The following is a 21,209-nucleotide window of genomic DNA, read 5'->3' as shown; positions in this document are numbered from 1 at the left end:
GGGAACCTAGAGTCTGAATTATACCCCGTGCAGACATTCGTGCGTTCATTTATCAAGATAAAGACGCGTTTGATTAAATTCATTTTGCTAGTAACGTTATTCTTTAGAGCCCACGATAATTAATTGTGTTACTCTTTTCCATTGATTGAAATGCACTATGTAAGCAGAACTTGCTCGCCGATTTGACACCGACTGGAGATGTTGGTCTTTTACGTGCAAGTATACCTATCAGCAAAAAGATTGTCTTAATATTGTGCTTGTAATGTGACGTTGATATTCTAGGCTTAGCCCACGTTCAACGAACGTTTTCTTGATCTCCCAAATTACTGGTTCGTAAGAAAATGGATAAAAGGTGCATATAAAAGCCCATTTGTTAAAAACGAAATCAAGCGAAAAATGAATTGGTTTGAATGAAACAACATACATATACACATCCTGTTTAGTATTGAAAATCGAAACACGGGTGTTTACCTGAATCGAAAAACGCTTCAACGGCATATGCGGGCCGCATCGCATTCTTTTCTTCTACAACCCTTATCGAAACATTACCAATCGTCCTTTGAATAATATCTAAAAAATATAGTAACATATAACAAAATGTTATTATTTACATAGATAGTTACTTTACAACGGACATAGTGGTCATGAGCACGCAAACTGTTTTTGTTGAATGACCAGTTTACCAGAAACAGAGCATATCGCCAAATAAGTCATCAAAAGCTTTGGTAAACGGGCCGACACAATGTTTTAAAAATCCAATATACGCAACGTGGCATGCTTGAGGGCTGCACGCACGAACTGAACGTCAAACGTCTTGCAGGCGGGCCTGGCGTAAACAACCCACTTGAGAGTCGTTTGTGGTCAGATATTCTAGTTCACGTCAGTACATGTACAAACTGGAATCGACCTTTTGTAAATTGTATTGCGCACATGGCCGCTCAATTGCGGGGACAAAATACTATATTTTCTAAAGTGTCGCGATAATACAGCTAAAAGAAACGCACTTTTTTTACAAGCCATATGCTTCTAAATTTATATTAAAACAAGGGACAAAATTGTCACAAAACCAGGTTTTCATTGTGAAAAAAAAAATCTGATAAAGGGAGAAAACTCAAACTGAACTTTTGAAATGACCCAAAAAAATTAACCCCCTTTGTAAGTTTTTTTTTTTTTAAATCTATTTTTAGTCGTGGCGACCTTGACTTTGGAGATATTGACGTGATTCTTTCGTGGGACACACCGTCCCATGATGGTGAACAAATGTGCCAAATGATTTTAAAATCTCACAATGAATGACATAGTTATGGCCAGGACAAGCTCATTTATGGCCATTTTTGACCTTTGAACTCAAAGTGTGACCTTGACCTTTGAGATATCGACGTAATTATTTCGCGCGACACACCGTCCAATGATGGTGAACAAATGTGCCAAATGATTTTAAAATCTGACGATGAACGACATAGTTATGGCTCGGACAAGCTCATTTATGGCCATTTTTGACCTTTGAACTCAAAGTGTGACCTTGACCTTGGAGATATCGACGTAATTATTTCGCGCGACACACCGTCCAATGATGGTGAACAAATGTGCCAAATGATTTTAAAATCTGACAATGAACGACATAGTTATGGCCCGGACAAGCTTATTCCGCCAGCCCGCCAGCCAGCCAGCCAGCCCGCCCGCATTCGCCAATCTAATAACCAGTTTTTTCCTTCGGAAAACCTGGTTAAAAACGGAAATACAAAATAATGTTCGAAGACATACGATAATGTTGTGTCACTGACACAAACGGACTTAGAATGTCGCATTATTCCGAAATGTTAAAATTTGACATTGGCAATGTAAAATAAATGCTCACAATGGTGACGCATTCGCAATTAGTGTTCATAAAGTTACACACTGCGCAGTGTACACAACAAATTATTAGAAACATTACCTCCGTGTTTCGTAGAATCAGGTTGTATTTTTGGGCATATCGTTCTTCTTCTATAATTTTCGTACTCAAACGCCTATAATTTAAAGCACCATAATACATTTGTAAGTTTTTTTTTACAAAAAATAAAGACGACTGTAACAGGAAAACATTTTACAGCGCATGAAGTGCAATCTACATTATGCAATAAATCCGTGTTTTCAAGTAAAAGTGCAAACAGGGAAGTGGATCAAATAAATGTTAAATCCATCTTTAGATCTTTCAAAACTCATAATTTAAATTAAATTTAAAAGCGGCTTGGATAGATGGCAAAATTAAGACAATTTTTTCACTGCATTGTTTTTCATATACAAATAAAGGGCTTTGATGTGCATACTATAGTGCATAATGCTAAGCCAGACATACCCTGCATGTTGCTTGATCGCCCTCAAATGTAACCACTGTGATTTTTTTAAGAATTGTTGAAGGGTTTTGCTTCCCATAGTCGTATATAGATTCAAACATTTGGAAGGCCGTTTCTCGCCAAGGGTATTCACGGTTACCTACACCGAAGGCCGGAAATGCAATAGTTTCACAACCCAGCTCTTCTGCCGTAATCAAGCAATTTCGGACAACCTGACGTATCTGTGAACATAACTTGTTATTACTAAATGGCATTATTACAACTAATTATGGGCATAAAACAAAACACTTGGGAAAGAAAACGTTGAGCTTATCAACCTTAGTTAACATAATACGGAACACGGTTGATTTAACTAATATAGAATGCCCAGGAATAGGTGGATACAAATAAATAACAATGTCCGTACACAAATGTACATATATTTTGGAATTAAACATACTTACATTTTGCATGTACGCTTCATTGAATGCTGGTAAGGCAGTGTGAAATATGTATTTCACTCCGTTCGATTTGAGTCTGTGTGCGCTTGTGTAGGCCACATCGCAATACTCAATGCCGTTGGGAAAGTGCTCCATACATTCTGCGACGATTGCATCCCCTGCAGCATGTGCGATTTCCTTCGCACACTGCCCTTGGAAATCTAGCGATTGTGATTGTGCGCATACAATAACGTCCGCCTTAAGCAAGGAATAAGAACATTTATTAAAAAACGAGCTTTGTCATAGTATTAAATCACAATAAATTGAATTAAGAAATAATATACACGGTAGAAACTAATGCAATAAAACGACACAATATACACAGCTATAATGAATACAACGGCGATTTTATATCAAATCGTTATACAGACAAACAACAAAATTATGCATTAATAACTTAAAAGGAACGCACAAATTCTACACAAAAAGTTCAATGCGCAGTAAAATGCACATTTTTATATTAATGCATTTTAAAAGAAATAACAAAACAATGTAATGCACGCTTACATTCATGTTGTTTAATTCGCACGTAAATGCGTATAAAACGAAGCATTTATAAACCATTTATGTTTAACATATTTGAGAAATTTTTTTACCGTTTGCAGGTGCTTAAAACATTGTGCACTTTATTTATCTTTATATTTAAATGAAAACAATCTTATTGGACCATTCTCGAAAAAACGATTATAAGTATTCGCAAATAAGATTTCGAACTTATAAAAAAATATAAATGAAATATTTTACCATTTCCTTCTGAATTGAAGAAACTTTTATCACAACATCAATTGCCCCTTCTGTAAACGATAAAGCATAGTTAGTATTTTTTAAATTAGCAAATACACTAGAAATTTATTTATTTATTTGTCTGAACCGCAAGCATAGCCTATTGAATTTATAAAACTTTTTTTTTTAAATTCATTTGATATTTTCACGTGATTTCGGTGAATACTATTGTCCGTGTACGCATTTGAACATATTCCAGGATTCACATTGATAGATATGTTTAGCATTTAATGTATTGTTGTTGTTTTTTACCTTAATTTAGGCAATCTATATCCAATAAAGTATCAATGTCACAAGGTCGTGTATTTTGACAGCATAAGGTGACATCTTAACAAATTATAGACAATTCAAATAGAAGATTATTAGGAGAGAAAGCATTTATCATATTTCGCATAATTATACGTGTGTTTTTTTTTATTAAAATGTTTAATTGCATAATATAACACCACTGTAAATTTTCAATATTTTTTTAAATTGTATTGAGTCAAGTGTTGTTAACTGTTACGCGATTATGGATAAATCATGTATAATATGCAAAGTATCTGTCCATAAACGTTAAATAAAAATCAGATTCTTCATTATAAATTATTTCATCGTATGATTTTGTACAATATGTTTACCCTCTGAATAATGCATGCGTGGGATTTTCACGAAAGCGCCGTGCATCTTCATTAGTGCTTCCTCCAGGGCGTATGCTGTTTCAACAATGACATCTTTGGGGAGGGGAATTTCAACAGTCATTTGTACTGAATTATCTGCTTTGCTTTGTTTACAAAATGCCTGTACCAGACTATTCACAATGAGTGTTTCAGGTAGCCAGGCGTGGATATTTCCGTTCAGCGACATACGCAGACAGATGTTTATAAAATTCTTTTGCAGTGCACAGCCAAGCACCACTGAAAAGGCTTTGATTAGTTGATCACTTGATATAACATATGTGATATTGCCTTTTGATTGAGTGCACACAATAGACCAGATTTCTATGCATTGTAATCTTTCGTTTATGGAGGATTTGTGCAATACACGTAGCACATCACCCATGAGACATTTTACGTCCAACTCATCCGTTGCAAAACATCGATATCCTACAAATTAATAATATTGTAAGTTTAAAATGTGTGAGCAAACGTAATAATAACTCGTAATTTCGACTTGTTTTACCCACCAGTGAACAAAGAAATTAGACTGTGCAAATGTTATTGTATTTCGGGAAAGTATCGACATATAACACACTTTAACCGAAACATACACACATGTATACCACAACCGCACATAACCCCATCTCCCGCCAAAAAATTGATATTTTTTTTTTGTATTTTGAAGCATCTTTGTGTACACACAAGATATCGTTTTATGAATATGATAAAGATCCCGGTACAAGTACATGTCCAAGTCATACCATAACGTTCTTATTAGGAGTAATATTTCAAATTAAAATTATTATTTCTTGCATCAAGATAAATATAACATATTTGTTGTATAAATTACAATAACAAAATACTGTAAAATATAAGACATTTGTTTTCAAGTTACAAAATTTCATATTGTCAATTGTCGTTAAGGAGACCCCTGGATTTCTGCTCTTATTGGTATGATACCATGTTACATTATCAACACGTCTAGTCTTAATTGCAGTGATTTTATTTTTGACACTTTACGTATGTAACGACGCTTATATTGTCGTTTTATCTATTTTAGTGTTCATTTATAGAAAATAATGCTAAAAACGTAATAAACGTAAACTAACTCTGTCTACCGGTAATTGCAGAAAGTAGTTATCACTATAGAACTGCACAGTGCTTATCTCGTTTTGGATTCATCGATACATTATGAGTTGTGATACTCGCTTTAAGAGATCGAGATCTACTTACGTTTCGCAGAGTCCTTGTTTGAGAGAGGTAATTCGTGTTCATTGGAGAGTTCTAAAAGAATATCGGTTCTAATCTTTGAACCATCTTCTAACAGACGGAAGTGAGTTGTTCCGTACAGATCCTGATACTCCGCTGCAAATCCTGTCAAATTTGTTTTTATCTTGTTCATAGACAGACATTTGAAACGACAACTTTTTGAATTTTGAACTCGTTGCAGCTCCGCTTTACAATGCTCAAATGTATTGTCTTCTACAACAACCAACATTCGTCTTGATGAATACTGTCCAATTATAAGGTTCAGGCATTTGTCAATTTGAGTGCTGTCAGTACCTTCTAGGACCACGGTTTCGTTGTGAATAATCAAGTCAACTTCAAATGTCTTACATTTTGATGCTAAGTCCTTGCTAAACGTTTGTATGTATGAAGGCAGCATTCTTAATTCGTCGCCAGTTATATTTCTGCTTATTTTGTTAGGTTTAGGGACGAAACAAGACATGATATCTTTGCTTAAAAAATCAAAACATACAATTACCCCTTGATGCTTATCGAACCAAATCTTGTTTTTGTCTTTTAAGAGTCGCTGCCTCAGTTGATCTGATTCAAAACATTCCCGGCTTATTTTATGAATATGCAGCGAGCTCTGTATTAAATTTGATAATTCTTTTGCCGAACCTGTCTGAACTAAAACTATATTTCCTTCATCATTCTTAACGAGGCAGAATGAAGGAATTTCTACTTCTGATTTATTTTTCAAATATTTGGACGTAATGTACTTCAAAAACTCCGTGTTTGTATTTCCGGTGTTTTGAAATATCAAATTCGAAGCAAACTTCGTCCAATCAAAGTCATGTGAAATGAACTCTGTCCTTTCGAATCTATTTAAGAAACGTTTGATTAGATCCATCCCTTTTTCATGCCGCCTACCATACCAAGAAAAAGTACACGTTTGTTTCACCAAATCAACATAGACGCCCTTCAAATGCGGGTGCAAATTGATACAGTTTTTTTCTATACCCAAATCTTTAATGTTTTCCTGTAAGGAGTTTATATCAACTGTTTCAACGTCTGTATAACCCACATCTTTGAGTGTCTCGTTCAAAAAAGCAGTGCCATCTGCCACGCAAACCAAAATTTCATTGTGATGCAGAATCATTGTTCTCTCGTTTAACTTGTCGGGTTCCATTTTTAAAATGTTTTGGAAAACGCATTTATTTTCCTCTGAATTCACGACATAGAAGGTGATAATAGACTCGCATCTGGTTTTAATACGATTCATGAACTCCTCTGGCCTAATGCTGTTTGAAAACATTTCAACAGTAAAACAACCCGTGTTCCCTTTGATTGTAGAACAATAGTTTCTCATTTCAAGTTGAAAAGCCGTCGATATATTCCTGTTACTGAACAAAAACTGTACTTTATGTACATCATCTGTTGACATCATGATCTCCATCCGAAGTGTTCCGTCCGGTTGTGGGAACATAAACGTAATTTCACCCCAGGAAGGCCTGACCCAGTTTGGAAACTGAAACTCTGAGTAAAAGGATCACACACATTTTTAGAATTATTTGAAATAGATATGGTTGCGTATATTGACACATGTTCAAACAGAAAGCATTTACAATAAATGTTGTCCACAGGGACAAGGATGCCGCTGCTGAATGGATATGGACACAAAAATATGAGCGCCATGTCGTCTTAGTATGATAATTAAGTTCGTCAATTACTCTTAGAATCCCATCATGCATGAAAACATAAATAAACCTGACAGTCATACGAACATCTAGAAGCACTGCTGCCACATGAGGCAAATGACATGTTTTTTGTGTAAATTTAGTTCCAAATCCTATGATGCATAATAAGTTTATTTACTTTTAACTTTATCCATATAATATTTAATAATTTCAGATGTTAACTAAGAAATTAGTATTTAAATTTAAACTTAGTTCGAAATATTATAGGTGATATGATGTCATGATATAGATAAAAGGCAAATAAAAAATTCCGAAATACACACACGGCATTGTTTTAAAACCAGTCTTACGTGAATACGACTGCTCATATAACTTTGCGTGCGTGTTTGGATGGATCGCATTTGCCATCATGCAGGTTCTATCTGGACAAGGGTTGTTTGTTAAACATGCATGCCCCCCATATGGGCAGTCAGTTGTAGTGGCAGCCATTGTGTGAATACGTTTTTTTTGTCACTGTGACCTTGATCTTTGACCTAGTGACCAGAAAATCAATAGGGATCATCTGCCAGTCATGATCAATATACCTATGAATTTTCATGATCCTAGGCTTAAGAATTCTTGAGTTATCATCCAGAAACCGTTTTACAGTTTTATGATCCTAGGCGTAAGCATTCTTGAGTTATCAAGAAACCATTTTACTATTTCAAGTCACTGTGACCTTGACCTATGACCTAGTGACCTGAAAATCAATAAGGGTCATCTGCGAGTCATGATCAATGTACCTATAAAGTTTCATGATCCTAGGCCTAAGCGTTCTTGAGTTATCATCTGGACACCATCTGGTGGACGGACCGACAGACATAAAAAGTTATCAAACTTTAACCAAGGTTAAAGTTTTTCATCCAGAAACCATTTTACTATTTCGAGTCACTGTGACCTTGACCTTTGACCTAGTGACCTGAAAATCAATAGGGGTCATCTGCCAGTCATTATCAATGTACCTATGAAGTTTCATGATCCTAGGCATAAGCATTCTTGTGTTATCATCCGGAAACCATTTTACTGTTTCGAGTCACTGTGACCTTGACCTTTGACCTAGTGAACTGAAAATCAATAGGGGTCATCTGCCAGTCATGATCAATGTTCCTTAGACGTTTTATGATCCTAGGCGTAAGAATTCTTGAGTAATCATCCGGAAACCATTTTACTATATTGAGTCAGCGTGACCTTGACCTTTGACCTAGTGACCTGAAAATCAATAGGGATCATCTGCCAGTCATGATCAATGTACCTATGAAGTTTCATGATCCTAGGCTTAAGAATTCGTGAGTTATCATCTGGAAACCGTTTTACAGTTTCGAGTCACTGTGACCTTGATCAATGACCTAGTGACCTGAAAATCAATAGGGGTCATCTGCGAGTCATGATCAATGTACCTTTGAAGTTTAATGATCCTAGGCGTAAGCGATCTTGAGTTCTCATCCAGAAACCATTCGGTGTATGGACTGATGGACGGACGGACGGACCGACCGACATGTGCAAAACAATATACCCCCTCTTCTTCGAAGGGGGGCATAAAAATATGTATGACGTTCGATTTCGTTTGTTATAATTAGAATATATGTTGAACTGATGGATTTTCATCGATAAATGCTTTGCCAATGGTTTCTTTCCAAACGAATGGCTTTGTTTCATTACATGCATTTTTCAACAATTTTAATATACGGTATCAATTGGCCATACATTACCTCGAAAATAATCAAAATCAAAATCAGAATAACACCAAGTACAAATAAAAACCAATGAGGAAAAAACATTCATATGTTCGATTGTTCGAATGCCACACGCGTAGGTTTGTGATCATTATACTCATAAACCATCAGTTTCGCAACTGTAGGGCACACATCGACATGGGCCTCTGTTGGAGAGTAAGTGACATGCAAATTAATCGGAACTATGATATTTGTGTTTGAAATATTTAAAACAGGTTTTGTGACTGAAATATTGAAACCACCCTTGACTTCAGTGCTACTGACTGGGCTGTTCAATCGATCACTGATGTCAGTATAACTGGCCGTACCGTTTAATCCATCGTGGCATTCGGTGTTACTTACTAGACCATTTATAACACGCTGGGCTTTAGTGTCACTGACTGGACCGTTAAAAACAGCCTGTGCTTCGGTGTTACTGACAAGACCGTTAAGACCACCAAGTACATCAGTGTTACTAACTTGGCAGTTCAAATTAGCCCGGACTTCACTATTACTGAATGCCATGTTTAAATCATAATTGAGTTCGGTGCTTCCGGCTTGACAGTTCAAACCATGCTGCAATTCCATGATACCAATCTGGTCTTCCGAGTTACTTACTGTCATGTTCAAATCATTCTGGACTTCAGTGGTACTTACTAGAAAGTTAAAATTATCCTTGACTTTAGTGTCACTGACTTGAAAGTTCATATACTCAATTTCTTGCTGACGATTATATATGATTTCACAGTTATCCTGAACTTCATTGCTACTGATCTGACGATTCAAATCATCCTGAACTTCAGTGTTACACACAGGATAGTCTAAATAATCATAGTTTTCAGTTTTAATGACCCGACCATTGAAACCATCCATGACGGCAGTGCGGCTGACTGGACCGTTCAAGTCATTATGTGGGTCAGTTTTACTGACTGGATCGTTCAAGTCATCCGGGACTTTAGTGTGACTTCGCGGACTGTTCAAAACCACCCAGGACTTCCGAGTTACTGTCCTCATCGTCCAAAACACCATGGTATTTAGCGTTGGTGTCTTTATTGTTCAAACCACCGCGGCAATAGTTCCGGATTGCATCGTTAAAATCCTATACATTCTACTGGACATTCGTGTTACTGCCAACAACGTTCGAAACACTCAGGACTTCATCATTACTAACTAAACTGTGAAACTCGTTCTTATCGTCAGAAACATTTATTTAACCTGAATCTCAAGGGGTCCTGACTGAAACAATACTTTCATAAGTTAATACGTTTACCAGTGCCTTCACAATTAATACTAATTTCATATTATTACTATATTACTATCAATTTCAGACAGTATGCTTTCTGTAATATTAAAGTAAAGACATATAAACAAAGAGCTATTTCTTTCCTTCGTAACATTAGTAATCATAATAACTCGTTTAACATGGCCGAAATAAGCAAACGAGATGTGTCTACAGTTTACGTGCTACGTTTACCAAAGTCAGTCAGAAAATCCTTCGGTCGTGTTTGATTTGACGAGCATTCATTTTCTTTAAGTTTACACTTCAATTCCAATCTCTTAGTTAAAATAATTTATAACATTTATGCAAATACCGACCTGGTTCATAGACTACACAACACTCGCAACTCGTTTCAAACCCGTCTTTATTGCACTTGAATCGATCTGTATGGGAAAATAAAATAGTTTCATCTAAATAGAATTCCGTTCAATCTATGATATTATGGAAGAGAAAAACAGAACAAATAAACATGATATTTTTGTGTTTTCAAACGTGATGAATCGATTTTAAAGGAAGTATGGACTAAATCAAATATCATTATTATATATATTTACACAGCATTACCTCATTAAATATTTTCAGTTTATATCACAAAAATGTCCACATTTAATATCATCGATTCTTTTAATTAGATCAATTGTCTGTTTGCGTATTTTAAGGGTTCCGTTGACACTAATAACTCAATTGCTCTAGCTTGACATGTATCACCTACCATCAATAAATGATGTCCAGTATTCGTCCGTAGCTGTGTTTTTCATCACAAGCAGTACATTAAAATGCATTTGTTTTGATGTATCGTTGTATGATCCAAGTACTTCAATTCGAAGCCCTGAAAAGATTAAACTAAGATGAAATATGTGTAAATATTGTAAACCTTTTCTTGCTCCTTCGTTGTGATTATTTGTATTACCAATATAAATTTTACCGGTATTTTAACGCTTTGTTTATGCATACAATATAGAGAGGTTATTTGCTTATTTTCGGGGTATTACCGTGCACTAATTTTCTAGTTACCTAGATTTAGGACGATTGTGAACCAGATTCAAGCTCGAGCTAGATACTGTCTAGAAAAACATTCTGATATAGTTATATCAAGATCGGATGAAAAACATGGCTTCTTAAGTGGTCATAACCACAAAAATGACGATGCACATCACACACCACACAACGCCCACCGCACGACGAAGAATGTCGGACATAGAGTTATCACAATATCTCACGTGAAGCACTATGAGCTCAGGTGTCCTTAAGTGTGTCAAAATATAAATGGATTTACTCATGTTATTGTTATGGTTTATCATACTAGAATAATATTATACTTGTATAAAGCTTATGTTTTGATAGTTGTTAGTCTAACAAAAGTTGATGTTTTGTTATTATAATGCAAAGGCTTTTTACTAGTTAAACAATCTTTACTTGTTTGTATCAAAATGATAAGAAAATTCAGGCCTTAGTTTCGTTCGTTTATAATGATATTATAAATTGCATGTTATTAATTTGTTTGTTTCATATGCCTAGAAAGGCCCATGACTAGAATAAATGCTGATCACTTATCTCGTATTGTGATTAGTTTATTTAGGCTCACAGAGAATGTAAATCATTCTTAAACAGTTTCGTTATCAAAGAATGACAATATACCACCTTGTGCCGTGTGCACTTACTTACACCACAGTCATTGTGTTTTTTTTTTAAGTTGGCTCGACGTCTTGAAGATAAGTCTGCTTTTTTAGCCTGGAACTAGCTTTGTAATTTATATAACTAGAAATACTAATTAGAACCCAAAGTAAGACAAGGGCTGTTTGTAAAACATGCATGACCCCATATGGGCTGTCAGTTGAAGTTGAAGCCATTGTGTGAATATGTTTTTTGTCACTGTTACCTTGACCTTTGACCTAGTGACCTGAAAATCAATAGGGGTCATATGCTTGTCATGATAAATGTACCTATGAAGTTTCATGATCCTAGGCCTAATTATTCTTGAGTTATCATCAAGAAACTATTTTACTGTTTCGAGTCACTGTGACCTTGACCTGTGACCTAGTGACCTGAAAATTAATAGGGGTCATCTGCCAGTCATGATCAATGTTTCTATGAAGTTTCATGACCCTAGGCGTAAGCATTTTTGAGTTATCATCTGGAAACCATTTTACTTTTTCGAGTCACTGTGACCTTGACCTTTGACCTCGTGACCTGAAAATCAATAGGGGTCATCTGCCAGTCATTTTCAATGTACCTATGAAGTTTCATGATCCAAGGCGTAAGCATTCTTGAGTTATCATTCTGAAACCATTTTACTGTTTCGAGTCACTGTGACCTTGAACTTTGACTAATGACCTGAAAATCAATAGGGGTCATCTGTCAATCATAATCAATTTTCCTATGAAGTTTCATGATCCTAGGCGTAAGCATTCTTGAGTTATCATCCGGAAACCATTTTAATGTTTCGAGTCACTGTGACCTTGACCTTTGAACTAGTGACGTGAAAATCAATAGGGGTCATCTGCCAGTCATGATCAATGTACCTATGAAGTTTCATTATCCTAGGCGTAAGCATTCTTGAGTTATCATCTGGAAATCATTTTACTATTTCGAGTCACTGTTACCTTGATCTTTGACCTAGTGACCTGAAAATCAATAGGGGTCATCTGCGAGTCATGATCAATGTACCTATGAAGTTTCATGATCCTAGGTGTAAGCATTCTTGAGTTATCATCCAGAAACCATTTTACTGGTTCGAGTCACCGTGACCTTAACCTTTGACCTAGTGACCTGAAAATCAATAGAGGTCATCTGCGAGTCATGATAAATGTGCCTATGAAGTTTCATGATCCTAGGCGTAAGCGTTCTAGAGTTATCATCCGGAAACCATTCGGTGGACGGACCGACCGACGGACCGACATGTGCAAAAAAAAATATACCCCCTCTCTTCAAAGGGGGTCATAAAAATGTGAATTACCTTCATATCGCCCTTTCTCTTCAAAACGAACGTCACTTAATGCACTGCTCATTTAGCACAGAAATATTAAGATTTGTTTTTTAACAATCACCACATGACTGTGATGAAAAGGTTGTGCATATAACTGTCACATCCTTTGTATACCAAGTTTCGTGATGATATCTTACATGTATGTTCTGCTAGAAAAATAAACATGAATATCAGTGAAACTGATGGATGCTCCCCGATGATGCGCTTTGTCAATCTATGTGTGAAAAACCACCTAAAAAAATCTTTTAGCCTCGGTGACCTTGACCCCAGTGACCTCAAACCTCATCAAAAGGTAGAGGCCCATGCAAGGTAACTACATGCCAAATATGAAAGAAATCGGTTAAGTATTGAAGGGGCTATGAAAAACTGTTACAAAAGCGTGACTGAAAATATATTTATAGCCTTGGTGACCTTGACCCCAGTTACCATAAAGTTTTACCTCATCAAAAGGTAGAGTCCCATGCAAGGTAACTACATGCCAAATATGAAAGAGATCGGTAAAGTATTGAAGGAGCCATGACAAACTGCAACAAAAGTGTGACGAAAAAATCTATTATAAGCCTCGGTGACCTTGACCCCAGTGACCTCAAACCTCATCAAAAGGAAGAGGTCCATGCAAGGTACCTATATGCCAAATATGAAAGAGATCGGTCAAGTATTGAAGGTGGTATGAGAAACTGTAACAAAGGAGTGACGGAAAAATCTATTATCAGCCTTGGTGACCTTGACCCAAGTGACCTCAAACCTCATCAAAAGGTAGACATCCATGCAAGGTACCTACATGCCAAATATGAAAGAGATCGGTAAAGTATTGATGGTGGTATGAGAAACTGTAACAAAAGTGTGACTGAAAAATCTATTATTAGCCTCGGTGACCTTGACCCCAGTGACCTCAAACCTCATCAAAAGGTAGAGGTCCATGCAAGGTACCTACATGCCAAATATGAAAGAGATCGGTAAAGTATTGAAGGTGCTATGAGAAACTGTAACAAAAGTGTGACTGAAAAATATATTATTAGCATCGGTGACCTTAACCTTGACCCCAGTGACCTCAAACCTCATCAAAAGGTAGAGGTCCATGCAAGGTACCTACAGGCCAAATATGAAAGAGATTGGTAAGGTATTGAAGGTGCTATGAGAAACTGTAACAAAAGTGTGACGGAAGGAAGTAAGGAAGGAAGGAAGGACAAAGCGGCAAATATATGCTCCTCGAAAATTTTCGGGAAGCATAAAAACGTTTGTTTTATTTGAGACTACAACCTGACCTATGACCTCTGATGAAATATTGGGGGCATAATCCTCACATTGCTCTTAATAAGTTGAGCCAAGTTTAATCGAAGAATTGTCAATACTTAATGAGAAATCTAAGTAACAACTGTTAAGAACCTACTAACTGACTGACAGGCAGTCAGACAAGACAGACAGAGAATAAACCTACCTGAAACTTGATTAAATAGACTTTGAAACAAATCTAGAACAAGAAACCGTCGGAGACAGGTGATGTTCCCCAAAGTTTTTTTTGTCACAATATTGCACTATATATTCAGATAAAAGGAAAAGTCTTGAGGGGCATAACTTTCGACAAAATAATACGATGGATGGTTTAGCAACTTAAAACTTTCAAAGGGCCAAAACTCTCTAAATAAATCATCTAACCAGAACCCACAAATAACATGCGCATCTCCTCAATGTAGTTAAACATTCACATAAAGCTTCATTGAATTCCAGTAAGTAGTTTGGGGGAAATAGCCCGTGCAAGAATTGCACTATATGTACAGTTAATAGAAAATTCCAAAGGGCCATAACTCTGTGAAAAATCATCCGACCATAACCGGCTGATAATATGCACACCTCCTGTTGGTAGTGAAGCTTCCCATAATGTTTCATTGAATTCCCGTAAAAAGTTGCTGAGAAATAGCTTGGACAAGAATTGCACTATATGTACAATGGAAAATTTCAAAGGGCCATAACTCTGAAAAATCATCCGACCAGAACCGGCTCATAATATGCACATCTCCTCTTGGAAGCGAAGCTTCCCATAAAGTTTCATTGAATTCCAGTCATTAGTTGCTGAGAAATCGCCCGGACAAGAATTGCACTATATGTACCAGTTAATCGAAAATTTCAAAGGGCCATTATCAGTGAAAAATCATTCGACGAGAACCGGCTGATAATATGCACATGTCCTCTTAGAAGTGAAGCTTCTCATAAAGTTTCATTGAATTCCGGTCATAAGTTGCTGAGAAACAGCCCGGACAAGAATTGCACTATATGTACATTTAATGGAAAATTTCAAAGGGCCATAACTCTGTGAAAAATCATCCGACCAGAACCGGCTGATAATATGCACATCTCCTCTTGGTAGTGAAGCTTCCCATAAAGTTTAATTGAATTCCAGTCATTAATTGCTGATAAATAGCCCGGACAAAAATTGTGCACGGACAGACGGCATACATGCCATACGTCCCGGATTGTCCGGGACAGTCCCAGAAATGAAGAACTTGTCCCGCTGTCCCGGAAATCTGTCAAATGTCCCGGAATTTACAAAATCCATATATACATGTACCTTATCTTAGGCTTAACTGCACCTCGAATCTGTGTATATCTGCAGCGTCTCCATGACAATGCCTACCCGAATAGGCAGACTATGCTACGTGTCAAAATCGATCAATTAACAGGGGTCCTGTTATCATATCGATTGTCTCACGTTCGCGGTCAAACCGAAAAGGCGGCATTGTTTAATGTGGTTGTTAATTGACTTTAATCTACTACGTCATTATTTCCCGCTGCGTAAGGGCAAAGGATAGTTCAAAGTCCAACATCGCTGAGTAAAAAATTAAAAGCAGTTTATGTTCGCACGTTACTGTTTTGTTGTATTTGTTTTATTGAGATTGGTTGTATGTATTGTGAATTAATTTGAGTTGACGATCTAACGGTTCTGTATTGTTGTATTTTTTATTATATAAATGTTATAAATGAATAAAGGCGTATCAACAAATACGCGTTACACACCGGTCTTAATAACAATAACGGCGTTACGCAGTGACGTTACCATCTATGTTTAGAACGCTTACACTGAAAACACGTGGCTTGTATCTAGTAACGGAAGTAGTAATGTTTAATTTGACGTTAATAGATCAAGTGTATTTCAGATAGGCTTTCGAACTTTTGCAATTAACGATGCAAAACAAAAAAAATGTACCCAAAATGCATATGTCTATAAATATCGCTACATTTTATACATGTCCCGGAAAATCGACAAAAGTCCCGGACATTTTAACTCAATGTCCCGGAATTGGTCTGAAAAATTATGGCATGTGTGCAGACGGACACACGGACGGACGGACAGACGAAGCAATGACTATATTCCCCCCCCCCCCAAAAAATTTTTTTCGGGGTAGCATAAAAAGTAAACACTGTAAGATTTTATTGTTCAGGGAAGTAAACATGTGTCTTAAGGACATGGATGCCCCTGTTCAATGTCATTGAACACAACAAGAGGACCCTGAGGATAATTGAGAGCCGAGGTAAATACACCGCTGAGAGGTAGCATACTCAAGACCTCTCGTTTGGAGCTTCTTTGACTACAGGAGCATTCATTGAACAAACTTTTAAGTGGATTACCATACAATATCACCTTCCATAGTTTACACCTCTAGGCCTTATTATTTAAGATATTTAAGGTCATTTTACTGTATAAGTATATATCAATCATATTTCTCCTGGGCCCATATTCACCAAACCATTTTTAGATTTAAAGGGGCCTTTTCACGTTTTGGTAAATTGACAAAATTTTAAAAAGTTGTTTCAGATTCGCAAATTTTCAATTAAGTTATGATATTTGTGAGGAAAAAGTAATACTGAACATTACCATGCTCTAGTATAGCAATTATATGCATCTTTTGACAATTTAAAAACCTGAAAATTATAAAGCGTTGCAACGTGAAATGAATTAATAATTTGGAGAGTTCTGTTGTTTTCATTATATTTTGTGAAAATACGAGGATTGCTTATATAAAGCATAAAATACAGCATTAATTGCATGCGGAAGGATGGTCGAGGGGTCTAAGTGGTAGGTTTTTTACTCCAGTACTCCAGAGGTCAGTGGTTCGAGCCCTGTTGAGGGATACTTTTTTTCTTTTTTTAATTTTAGTCTTGATTTTTTACTGGAGCTTTTTAGAGCAAATTTTTACATTTATCAATAGAAAGCATTTAATGACAAACTTCAAAACATGCCAAATACTGTGAAAAGGCCCCTTTAAGTCTAAGAATAAAAATATTCTTTAAATTAATATATGCAATAATTGCTTGAATTTTGAGTAAAACTTGTTATTAAACATCTATATCTATAGCATTCTTCATGTAGAACATTTTGTTAATGACATAACCACCAGTGGAGGCTTGTATATATTCAAACACTGAATGCATTTTTTTTGGTTCCAAGTCTATTCTTTATTCTTAAGTCTAAGAATGATTGGTAAATATGGGCCCTGGGAAATAACCAATTTTTGATACCAGAGGCATGATTTTAACAAACTTTGTAGAAGACTCCTATTTGGTGATGTAATATAAACATTACAACCTTGGGTCTTGTTGTTTCATATATTTTAATATTTATTTAGCAACATGTAAATAACTAAATATTATAAACTGTGACCTTGGGTGCAATGCATATCCTGTATATCATATAATTTTTGGATTATCATCATGTACCATATAAGTTTTGAGTATGACACCATGCAATGACAAGACTATTGCCAAGCAATATATGTCCTCTTCCGGCTCCACCATTGTCAGAATTTTTTTATTTGTTGCCATAGCAACCAGAATTTCTGATATAGGAACAAAATGAAATGACTGCATAATGTCAATATTGCCATCTATCCATGTTACAAGTTTCATGAAACAATATGAAGAACTTTAAAAGTTATCGCAGGATCCACTACTTTCAGCAATAGTTCTAGTCTATTTGTTAATATTTCTAGTCTATTTGTTGCCACAGCAACCAGAATTCTTGACGTAGGAACAAAATGAAATGAAGTGCATAATGTCCATATTGCCATCTATCCATGTTTCAAGTTTCATGAAAAAATATGAAGAACTTTTAAAGTTATCACAGGATCCAGAAAAGTGTGACAGACTCACAGACGCACAGAGCGCAAACCATAAGTTCCCTCCAATGAAACCGGTAGGGGACAAAAATAATCAAATCAGGCTGATTTTCTTATAAGTGGATACTGCAAAAAGACAAAAAATATAACAATATTAACATGTATTTCTTTTCAGATATGCAAATGTTTTAATGTGGATGGGTGACAAGATGACATGGAATAAAAAAAACACACTTTATTTTTGCCTTATGTGACTGAATATCTGAAATAAAATGTTCGGTGAAGATCTGTTTCCAACTATTGTTAATAAACACAAATCTTGGTTATTACCATTTTTCCTAAGTCTATCCTTCTGAGCCTCACCCTGCAAAAAAAAAAATATGAAGGTAAGGTACAACATTATTGTTTAAGGAATTGTATCCCATAGTACTTTCAAATAAATGTCTGCATCTCATATCAACAGCAGTGAAGACAGGAAATTTGTATAGTGATGCATACATGTCTTCCTTAATTTGCATAGTGATGCATACATGTCTTCATTATTTACAATGTCTCTATTAATCTACACAACAAATGCAAAACATCGAAGTGCTCCATAAATAGTTTATGATAAAGATGTTTTTTTTATTCTTAAAACATTACAAAGTTGGAAGATTTGTTCAAATATTTTTTGCAAGTTCAAGGTGCCTGTACCACGTGACTTTTTCGGATACATGTATGTGTGGGACAGTCGGATGTCAACAAACCATCAATTCAGGTAACGTTTTTGATAATTTCTTCATTAATTCCCGAGTTCCCGGTAATTGTCAAAATACACAACTTTGTTAAGATTGTGCAAAATTAATTAAGTATTTTTTCCAAAAAGTGCAAACGCGTATTTGAAAACACATGAAGTGAAATGGTATGTGTGGTATATTTTTTATTCAATCAACAAAAACGTTCATTATAATATTGTCAAAGGTTTAAAACAAGAAACCGTCGGAGACGGGTGATGCTCCCCAAAGATTTTTTTGGTCACAATATTGCACTATATATTCAGATAAATGGAAATGTCTTGAGGGCACAGTAGTTGGGGGGACAAAGGTTTTTTTATAGAAAATTTCAAAGGGCCATAACTCTGTAAACAAGAGCACCGCCTTGCGGGTGCAGACCGCTAATCTATTTTTCTTTTTAAAGGTGTAGCGACCTATCTCAATTTCAATCACAAAGGAGGGAGGGGTGGGGTGGAGAGGGGTGTATAGTGTGGGGGTGTGGTCATTTATTTAATATTACATTATCTTCCAAAAATGCAAAAAAAAATGCAAACAAAATATTTATTTTGGGGGGGGGGGTTCTTGGGTGGGATGGTTGGACGGTATTTCAAAAATAAAATAATAAAAATATTTTTTGGTGTTTTTTAACCAGAAACACAATGCTCCCTATTGCGCCGCTTTGAAAAAAAAAGATTTTTTCACCTTCAACCTTGAAGGATGACCTTGACCTTGAACTTCCACCACTCAAAATGTGCAGCTTTATGAGAACTTGGCTTTGAAATAAAATGTTTGGACCTTTGACCTTAAAGGATGACCTTGACCTTGAAGGATGACTTTGACCTTGAACTTCCACCACTCACAATGTGCAGCTTCATGATAACGCTGCTTTGAATTATTATTTTTTTGACCTTGAAGGATGACCTTGACCTTGAAGAATGACCTTGACCTTGAACTTCCACCACTCAAAATGTGCAGCTTCATGAGAATGCCACTTTGAAACTTTTAATCTATTTTTTTGACCTTTGACCTTGAAAGATGACCTTGACCTTGAAGGATGACCTTGACCTTCCACCACTCAAAATGTGCAGCTTCATGAGAACGCCGCTTTAAATTTTTATATTTTTTTTTACCTTGAAGGATGACCTTGACCTTGAACTTCCACCACTCAAATTGTGCAGCTTCATAACGCTGCTTTGAATAAAAAAAAAATGACCTTTGACCTTGAAGGATGACCTTGACCTTGAAGGATGACCTTGACCTTCAACTTCCACCACTCAAAATGTGCAGCTTCATGGATTGCCGTTTTGAAATATTTTTTTTGGACCTTTTACCTTGAAGGATGACCTTGACCTTGAAGGATGGCCTTGACCTTGAACTTCCACCACTCAAAATGTGCAGCTTCATGAGAACGCTGCTTTGAATTTTTTGAATTTTTTTTGCCTTTCACCATAACCTTGAAGAATGATCTTGACCTTGAACTACCACCACTCAAAATGTGCAGCTTCATGAGAACGCTGCTTTGTTGTTGTTTTTTGATGTGTTTTTTTACCTTTGACCTTGAAGGATGACCTTGACCTTGAACTCCCACCACTCAAAATGTGCAGCTTCATAAGATACACATGCATGCCAAACATCAAGTTGCTATCTTCAATATTGAAAAAGTTATGGGCAATGTTAAAGTTTTCGGACAGACAGACGCCATATATTTGACATTTGACCTTGAAGGATGACCTTCACCTTCACCTTTCACCACTCCAAATGTTAAGCTCCATGAGATACACATGCATGCCAAATATCAAGTTGCTATCTTCAGTATTGAAAAAGTAATGGCCAATGTTAAAGTTTTCGGACGGACAGACGCCATAAATTTGACATTTGACCTTGAAGGATGACCTTGACCTTGAACTTCCACCACTCAAAATGTGCAGCTTCATGAGATATGCATGCATGACAAATATCAAGTTGCTATCTTCAATATTAAAAAGTTATGGCAAATGTTAAAGTTTTCGGACGGACAGACAACATATATTTGACATTTGACCTTGAAGGATGACCTTGACCTTCACCTTTCACCACTCAAAATGTGCAGCTCCATGAGATACACATGCATGTTAAATATCAAGTTGCTATCTTCAATAGTGAACAAGTTATGGCCAATGTTAAAGTTTTT

The 21,209-nt window shown here is 36.1% G+C and overlaps 1 protein-coding gene across 2 annotated transcripts in view; it reads right to left on the bottom strand.

Moving 5' to 3' along the window:
- The window catches only part of LOC127866659 (uncharacterized), an 82,913-nt gene that overhangs the window by 7,600 nt on the left and 54,104 nt on the right, over positions 1-21,209 (bottom strand). For both annotated transcript variants that reach the window (XM_052407374.1, XM_052407375.1), the window contains 10 exons: positions 18,618-18,651; positions 10,903-11,019; positions 10,508-10,573; positions 5,470-6,999; positions 4,219-4,683; positions 3,560-3,609; positions 2,780-3,013; positions 2,339-2,557; positions 1,937-2,009; positions 472-570 (listed from right to left, as the gene is read on the bottom strand). In XM_052407374.1, the coding sequence (XP_052263334.1) occupies positions 472-570; positions 1,937-2,009; positions 2,339-2,557; positions 2,780-3,013; positions 3,560-3,609; positions 4,219-4,683; positions 5,470-6,999; positions 10,508-10,573; positions 10,903-11,019; positions 18,618-18,651 (2,887 nt within the window). The remainder of the gene's footprint in view (positions 1-471; positions 571-1,936; positions 2,010-2,338; positions 2,558-2,779; positions 3,014-3,559; positions 3,610-4,218; positions 4,684-5,469; positions 7,000-10,507; positions 10,574-10,902; positions 11,020-18,617; positions 18,652-21,209) is intronic.

Source organism: Dreissena polymorpha, chromosome 2 (assembly GCF_020536995.1).
Source record: "Dreissena polymorpha isolate Duluth1 chromosome 2, UMN_Dpol_1.0, whole genome shotgun sequence".
NCBI lineage: Eukaryota > Metazoa > Mollusca > Bivalvia > Myida > Dreissenidae > Dreissena > Dreissena polymorpha.
Note: the sequence above shows the minus strand (reverse complement) of the source record. Positions and strands in the feature narration are given on the sequence as shown.